We start from the raw sequence: 9,585 nt of genomic DNA on the forward strand, positions 1-9,585 counted from the left end.
CATGGAGAAACAGACAGAGAGATGGAGAGAGAGAGAGAGATATATATATATATAGAGAGAGAGAAAGAGATGGGTAGAAGAGCAGCAGACATGGAGAAACAGACAGAGAGATGGAGAGAGAGAGAGAGAGAGAGAGAGAGAGATATATAGAGAGAGAGAGATGGGTAGAAGAGCAGCAGACATGGAGAAACAGACAGAGAGATGGAGAGAGAGAGAGAGAAAGAGATATATATATATATATATAGAGAGAGAGAGAGAGAGAGAGATGGGTAGAAGAGCAGCAGACATGGAGAAACAGACAGAGATGGATAAGAGATATATATATATATATATATATATATAGAGAGAGAGAGAGAGAGATGGGTAGAAGAGCAGCAGACATGGAGAAACAGACAGAGATGGAGATATATATATATATATATATATATATATATATAGAGAGAGAGAGAGAGAGATGGGTAGAAGAGCAGCAGACATGGAGAAACAGAGAGAGAGATAGAGAGAGAGAGAGAGAGAGAGAGAGAGAGAGAGAGATGGGTAGAAGAGCAGCAGACATGGAGAAACAGACAGAGATGGATAAGAGAGAGAGAGACAGTGGTGTTGCTCGTCTCCGTTCTCCCTCATTCAGTGTGATTATCAGCAGAGTGATGTTAATCTGTCTCTCTGTGTTCATTGTCGTTAGCGCTCACGTATACACCAACGACACTTCTTTAATCCTGCACCACGACGTGTGTGTGTGTGTGTGTGTGTGTGAGAGACAGAGAGAGAGCAAAACAACTAGTGCATGTGAATAGAGTGAGACGAGTCTTTGATCTGCACCATCCTCCACACACACACACACATATATCTTCACTTTTACATCTCTCACACACACACTCTTCACTGTCTGAGTGTCCTTTCACATCAGTGTTCTAAGTGCATGAAGAAAAGAATAAGCCTCCGGACCCTGTCTGTCTCTCTTTCTGTCTGTCTCTCTCTCTTTCTGTCTGTCTCTCTCTCTCTGCCATACACACTGCTGTACACACACCATATAAATACACACACGTAGTATAAAAAACCTACACACAATATAAATACACACACTCACAATATAAAAACACACATGCAGTATAAATACACACAAACAGTATAAAAACACACACGCACTATAAATACACACACAAACAGTATAAAAACACACACGCAGTATAAATACACACGCAAACAGTATAAAAACACACGCAGTATAAATATATTCACACATTATAAATACGCACACACGTTGTATAAATACACACACACGCAGTATAAATACACACATAAACAGTAAAAAAACACACACGCAGTATAAATACACACACACGCAGTATAAATACGCACACACGCTGTATAAATACACACACAGGAAAAATACACATGCAGTACAAATACACACACACACAGACACACAGTATGAATACACACATACACAGGAAAAACACACATGCAGTACAAATTCACACACAGACACACACACAGTATAAATACACACATACACAGGAAAAACACAGACGTAGTATGAATACACACTCACCGCACACTTTATTAGGAACACCTTTACACCTGCTCATTCATGCAGTTACCTAATCAGCCAATCACGTAGCAGCAGCACGAGGCATAAAATCATGCAGTTACAGGTCAAGAGCTTCAGTTAATGTTCACATCAGACATCAGAATGAAGAAAAAGTGTGATCTCTGTAACGGGGGCATGGCTGTTGTAATACACGCTGCCACTGACACACAATATAAACGCACACACAGTAATACATCCTGCCACTGACACACAGTATAAACACACACACACAGTAATACACGCTGCCACTGACACACAATATAAACACACACACAGTAATACACACTGCCATTGACACACAATATAAACACACACACAGTAATACATGCTGCCACTGACACACAGTATAAACACACACACAGTAATACACGCTGCCACTGACACACAACAATATAAACACACACAGTAATACACGCTGCCACTGACACACAGTATAAACACACACACAGTAATACATGCTGCCATTGACACACAATATAAACACACAGTAATACACGGTGCCACTGACACACAATATAAACACACAGTAATACACGCTGCCATTGACACACAATATAAACACACACAGTAATACACACTGCCATTGACACACAATATAAACACACACACAGTAATACATGCTTCCATTGACACACAGTATAAACACACACACAGTAATACACGCTGCCACTGACACACAATATAAACACACACAGTAATGCATGCTGCCACTAACACACAATATAAACACACACACAGTAATACACGCTGCCATTGACACACAATATAAACACACACAGTAATTTACGCTGCCATTGACGCACAGTATAAACACACACACAGTAATACATGCTGCTATTGACACACAGTATAAACACACACACAGTAATACACGCTGCCATTGACACACAGTATAAACACACACACAGTAATACACGCTGCCATTGACACACAATATAAACACACAGTAATTCATGCTGCCACTGACACACAATATAAACACACACACAGTAATACATGCTGCCACTGACACACAGTATAAACACACACACAGTAATACATGCTGCCATTGACACACAATATAAACACACAGTAATACACGGTGCCACTGACACACAATATAAACACACAGTAATACACGCTGCCATTGACACACAATATAAACACACACAGTAATACACACTGCCATTGACACACAATATAAACACACACACAGTAATACATGCTTCCATTGACACACAGTATAAACACACACACAGTAATACACGCTGCCACTGACACACAATATAAACACACACAGTAATGCATGCTGCCACTAACACACAATATAAACACACACACAGTAATACACGCTGCCATTGACACACAATATAAACACACACAGTAATTTACGCTGCCATTGACGCACAGTATAAACACACACACAGTAATACATGCTGCTATTGACACACAGTATAAACACACACACAGTAATACACGCTGCCATTGACACACAGTATAAACACACAGTAATTCATGCTGCCACTGACACACAATATAAACACACACACAGTAATACATGCTGCCACTGACACACAGTATAAACACACACACAGTAATACACGCTGCCACTGACACACAATATAAACACACACAGTAATGCATGCTGCCACTAACACACAATATAAACACACACACAGTAATACACGCTGCCATTGACACACAATATAAACACACACAGTAATTTACGCTGCCATTGACGCACAGTATAAACACACACACAGTAATACATGCTGCTATTGACACACAGTATAAACACACACACAGTAATACACGCTGCCATTGACACACAATATAAACACACAGTAATTCATGCTGCCACTGACACACAATATAAACACACACACAGTAATACATGCTGCCACTGACACACAGTATAAACACACACACAGTAATACACGCTGCCACTGACACACAATATAAACACACACACAGTAATACACGCTGCCATTGACACACAATATAAACACACACAGTAATACACGCTGCCACTGACACACAGTATAAACACACACACAGTAATACACGCTGCCACTGACACACAATATAAACACACACACAGTAATACATGCTGCCACTGACACACAGTATAAACACACACACAGTAATACATGCTGCCACTGACACACAATATAAACACACACACAGTAATACACGCTGCCACTGACACACAATATAAACACACACACAGTAATACACGCTGCCACTGACACACAATATAAACACACACACAGTAATAAACGCTGCCATTGACACACAGTATAAACACACACACAGTAATACACGCTGCCATTGACACACAATATAAACACACACACAGTAATAAACGCTGCCATTGACACACAATATAAACACACACACAGTAATACACGCTGCCACTGACACACAATATAAACACACACACAGTAATACACGCTGCCATTGACACACAATATAAACACACACAGTAATACACGCTGCCATTGACACACAATATAAACACACACACAGTTATACACGCTGCCACTGACACACAGTATAAACACACACACAGTAATACACGCTGCCATTGACACACAATATAAACACACACACAGTAATCCACGCTGCCACTGACACACAGTATAAACACACACACAGTAATACACGCTGCCATTGACACACAATATAAACACACAGTAATACACGCTGCCACTGGCACACAATATAAATACACACACAGTAATTCATGCTGCCACTGACACACAATATAAACACACACACAGTAATACATGCTGCCACTGACACACAGTATAAACACACACACAGTAATACACGCTGCCACTGACACAAAATATAAACACACACACAGTAATACATGCTGCCATTGACACACAATATAAACACACACAGTAATAAACGCTGCCATTGACACACAATATAAACACACACAGTAATACATGCTGCCACTGACACACAGTATAAACACACACACAGTAATACACGCTGCCACTGACACACAATATAAACACACACACAGTAATACACACTGCCAGGGACACACAATATAAACACACACACAGTAATACATGCTGCCACTGACACACAATATAAACACACACAGTAATAAACGCTGCCATTGACACACAGTATAAACACACACACAGCAATAAACGCTGCCATTGACACACAATATAAACACACACACAGTAATACACGCTGCCATTGACACACAATATAAACACACACAGTAATACACGCTGCCAGGGACACACTTAAACACACACACAGTAATACATGCTGCCAGTGACACACAATATAAACACACACAGTAATACATGCTTCCATTGACACACAATATAAACACACAGTAATACACGCTGCCATTGACACACAATATAAACACACACACAGTAATACACGCTGCCATTGACACACAATATAAACACACACAGTAATTTACGCTGCCATTGACACACAATATAAACACACACACAGTAATACACGCTGCCATTGACACACAGTATAAACACACACACAGTAATACACGCTGCCACTGACACACAGTATAAACACACACACAGTAATACACACTGCCACTGACACACAATATAAACACACACACAGTAATACACACTGCCACTGACACACAATATAAACACACACAGTAATACATGCTGCCATTGACACACAGTATAAATACACACACAGTAATACATGCTGCCACTGACACACAATATAAACACACACACAGTAATACACGCTGCCATTGACACACAATATAAACACACACAGTAATACACGCTGCCACTGACACACAATATAAACACACAGTAATACAAGCTGCCACTGACACACAATATAAACACACAGTAATACACGCTGCCACTGACACACAATATAAACACACACACAGTAATACACGCTGCCATTGACACACAGTATAAATACACACAGTAATACACGCTGCCACTGACACACAATATAAACACACAGTAATACACGCTGCCACTGACACACAGTATAAACACACACACAGTAATACATGCTTCCATTGACACACAGTATAAACACACACACAGTAATACACGCTGCCACTGACACACAATATAAACACACAGTAATACACGCTGCCACTGACACACAATATAAACACACACAGTAATGCACGCTGCCACTGACACACAATATAAACACACACAGTAATGCATGCTGCCATTGACACACAATATAAACACACACACAGTAATACATGCTGCCACTGACACACAATATAAACACACACAGTAATTTACGCTGCCATTGACACACAATATAAACACACACAGTAATACACGCTGCCATTGACACACAGTATAAACACACACACAGTAATACATGCTGCCATTGACACACAGTATAAACACACACACAGTAATACACGCTGCCATTGACACACAATATAAACACACAGTAATACACGCTGCCATTGACACACAGTATAAACACACACACAGTAATACACGCTTCCATTGACACACAGTATAAACACACACACAGTAATACACGCTGCCACTGACACACAATATAAACACACACACAGTAATACACGCTGCCACTGACACACAATATAAACACACACAGTAATACACGCTGCCAGGGACACACTTAAACACACATAAAATAATAGCTACTGCCATAGACACACAGTAGTGTACCTTGCCATAGACACAGAGTATAAATAAACACACAGTAATACACACTGCCAAACACACACAGTGTAAATACATACACACAGTATAAATACACTGCCATAGACACACACAGTATAAGTTCACACTGCCACACACACACACACACACACACAGAGTAATACATGCTTCCATAGACACACAGTCTAAATACACACGCAGTAATACACATTGCCATACACACACACACATAGTACAGTATAAACATGTACACAGCAAAAGACACACAGTATAAATGAACACACAGAAATACACACAGTGTACATTCATACTGCCACACATACACAAGGTAATACACACTGCCATAGACAGACAGTATAAGTACACACCCACAGTAATACACACTGCCATCACAGTATAAATACACACCCACACACACACACACACACACAGTGAGAAGCAGCAGTGTGTAATGAGTATAATCTGATGAGGTGTAGTGACTCACCAGTCCCGTGCAGGTGGAAACAGCTGCAGTAGAACCGGTGTGGTTCCTCACGCTGCCCTGATAGAGACAGTTCCGTACGTCGGGGTCGATGTGTGTGACCCTGACTCCGCCCTCGCTCAGCGTCTGTACCGTAAACTCCTCGGCGATGACGCCGGCGGGCCGCAGCGCTAAGTGTAACTCCTTCCCAAAAGCAGAGACACGGAAGTGAACATGACCTTCACCTTCTTCTAGCGACCTTCGGCTTCGGTGCCTCGACCTCGACAAGTTGTGAGTGACGTAGCTTCCGTGAGCGTCGACCTCCACCGGCGTGGTGAACATGTAATCTGGGAGGAGGAGGAGGAGGAAGAGGAAGAGGAGGAGGAAGAGGAAGAGGAAGAGGAAGAGGAAGAGGAAGAGGAGGAGGAGGAGGAAGAGGAAGAGGAGAAAACGTGAATATACACAATCTCCCAGAAATGTAACAGGACTAAAGGTGGAAACTTGAGGAACACCTTCAGCTGTTTTGTTCCTCTTATACCACAGCAGTTTGCCAATTACAAGGTCTTATTTATTAAAGAACAACACATCATACTTTTTATCCATTTATAGCTACATTAATGTCCCTGTTATCACTTACATTATAGCAGCTGTAAACAGTTGTTCCCTCACCAGCCTCTCTTTTTTCTCGGGCTTGAAGTTAACAAGACAAAAAAATTAACGCAAAAAATCAGCTCCTCTGTCCTGAAGATGTTGGAAATCTTCAAGTTACAGTTTTACCTCTGACTGGTACAAAGCACTGACACTGGAGACTCCTTCCATAAATGTTACAAAAACAGAAAACCATATCAACGATTTAAGTCCCTGTGAATGAGCTGTTACTATAGAAACGATAACGTATTAGAACGAGCGCATTAATATAAACCTGCACTGCTGTCAGAGCTGCTGTTATAGAGAATTAATCAACACCTTCTGACCAATCACAATCCTTTATTATTGATTATTTTCCTCTAACAGCATGTGCCATGTTTTATTCCTTACTTAAAATAGACAGCGTTGGCGTGGATGGATTTATTTTGTGTTGACGTGATTTTTCTGTTCTAACACACTGAAGGAGCTCCTCAGGTCACGACCAGGTTTACAGCAACCACAGAGGAACACACGAGACACACACTCACATATAACACACTTTTTTTTCCCACACAATTTCCATTCGACACCCAGCACGTCATCCCGTCTCATTCACCGCCGAAGCCACGTGGACGTGTCGAGGTGTAAAAGCATTACACCTTCAACTTTTACAGACTCTACAAGACTCTACAAGAAAATTACAGGGTGAGCAAATGCTGAGCAGCTCTGATCTCCAGGAGGGGGGAGGATCCCGACTCTCCCAACACATGTCACATACCTCTGCGGAGGAGACGAATGAATGAAGCGCAGGAACGAACGGAACACAACACGGCTCCCTCAACGCTATAAGCGCGGTAACAATACGTGCAACATGCAGATAACAAGCAGATCAGAAGGAAAAGATGAAACACTGACCGTGATTGAGGCCACTGGTGGAGGACGCTGAGACTGATGACATGGACAGGCATAGCTGCAGAGTCTGTGAACACACACACGCTCGGCTTACCATCCTCGGACCTTCTACTGATTCAACTGTTAATGCAGATTATTATTATTAATATAATACAGATAAATTCTATCCTTAACCTCAGGACCTGAAAAGAAATATTTTCTCTGTTTTTTTATTAATATTATTATTATTATTATTATTATTATTATTTAAATATGTATAGTTTTCAGAGACCAGCCAAATGTCAGATAAGCCTATCCTGTTGGGAACATCTGGTCCCCAGTAAGATAGAAAAACATGACACAGAGACACACACACACACACACACACACACACACACACACACACACACACACACACACACACAGAGAGAGAGAGAGAGAGAGAGATGCACTCTTAGAAAGAGGTTAAATCCGCCAACTTAGACGGTTCTTCGGTTTCAGGAACCCTTTAAAGGTTCTGTGAAAAAGTTGTAGAACTCTTCACCACCTAAAGAACCCCTGCTAGACCTTAATTTCTAAGAGCAGGAAGGTTTGCAGGAGTTGTGTAAATGTAAAACGAATGAAATGCACCGAAGTGAAACTGAATCATGATGCAAAGAAACAAACTTGCGCGTGCCACCTGCCTTCAGAACGCTCCCGAGCCACAGCACGCGCGCAGGTGAGCAAACTCCGCAGGTGAAGAAGAAGAAGATGAGGAAGAGGAGGAGATGATGAAGGAAGTCCATGCTCGCTTCTCCTCTCTCTCTCTCTCTCTCTCTCTTTCTCTTTCTCTTTCTCTCTCTATCTGTGCGCTCTGCAAAGCGGAGAGAAGAATCGGCGCCGATCCGCGCGCATTGCTGCGAGTTGTGTCGTGCACAGGACAGGTAGCAGTGCTCTCTCTCTCTCTCTCTCTCTCTCCCCCCCCCCCCCCCTCTCTCTCTCTCTCTCTCTCCCTCTCTCTCTCTCTCCCCAGCCGGTTGTGGGCAGGGCTCGCGCAGATTTGCCCCCGGTACATTATAGAGCAGACGCACGAGGACAGGGGGTTGAACCAATCAGAGCAGAGGATTAGGAGAGCTATTTAGCATGCATTGGTTGCTCCTACAATCTATAGGTAATGCATTAAGTGCACACACACACACACACACACACACACACACATCACGAGCTGCATGCATATTTTAGACCAATATAGTCTTATTCTTTTCATTCTAGTTTAAGAATCACAGCAGTGTCAGACAAGAGGATGAGTGCAAAGTCAATAAATATGAGGGTGAGTCACATGAAACCCTTATTGATTAACCCTTTACTGA

At 41.8% G+C, this 9,585-nt stretch overlaps 1 protein-coding gene across 1 annotated transcript in view; it reads right to left on the minus strand.

Moving 5' to 3' along the window:
• Positions 1-9,176, minus strand: part of adamts18 (ADAM metallopeptidase with thrombospondin type 1 motif, 18) — a 63,994-nt gene extending 54,818 nt beyond the window's left edge. Inside the window, exons 1-3 of the mRNA XM_034299852.2 lie at positions 8,920-9,176; positions 8,261-8,324; positions 6,743-7,065 (exon numbers count right to left, since the gene is read on the minus strand). Of these exons, the coding sequence (XP_034155743.2) occupies positions 6,743-7,065; positions 8,261-8,324; positions 8,920-9,021 (489 nt within the window). The 5' untranslated portion in view covers positions 9,022-9,176. The remainder of the gene's footprint in view (positions 1-6,742; positions 7,066-8,260; positions 8,325-8,919) is intronic.
• Positions 9,177-9,585: the final 409 nt, after the last annotated feature.

The sequence above is a fragment of the Pangasianodon hypophthalmus genome, chromosome 25 (assembly GCF_027358585.1).
Source record: "Pangasianodon hypophthalmus isolate fPanHyp1 chromosome 25, fPanHyp1.pri, whole genome shotgun sequence".
Taxonomy (NCBI): Eukaryota; Metazoa; Chordata; class Actinopteri; order Siluriformes; family Pangasiidae; genus Pangasianodon; species Pangasianodon hypophthalmus.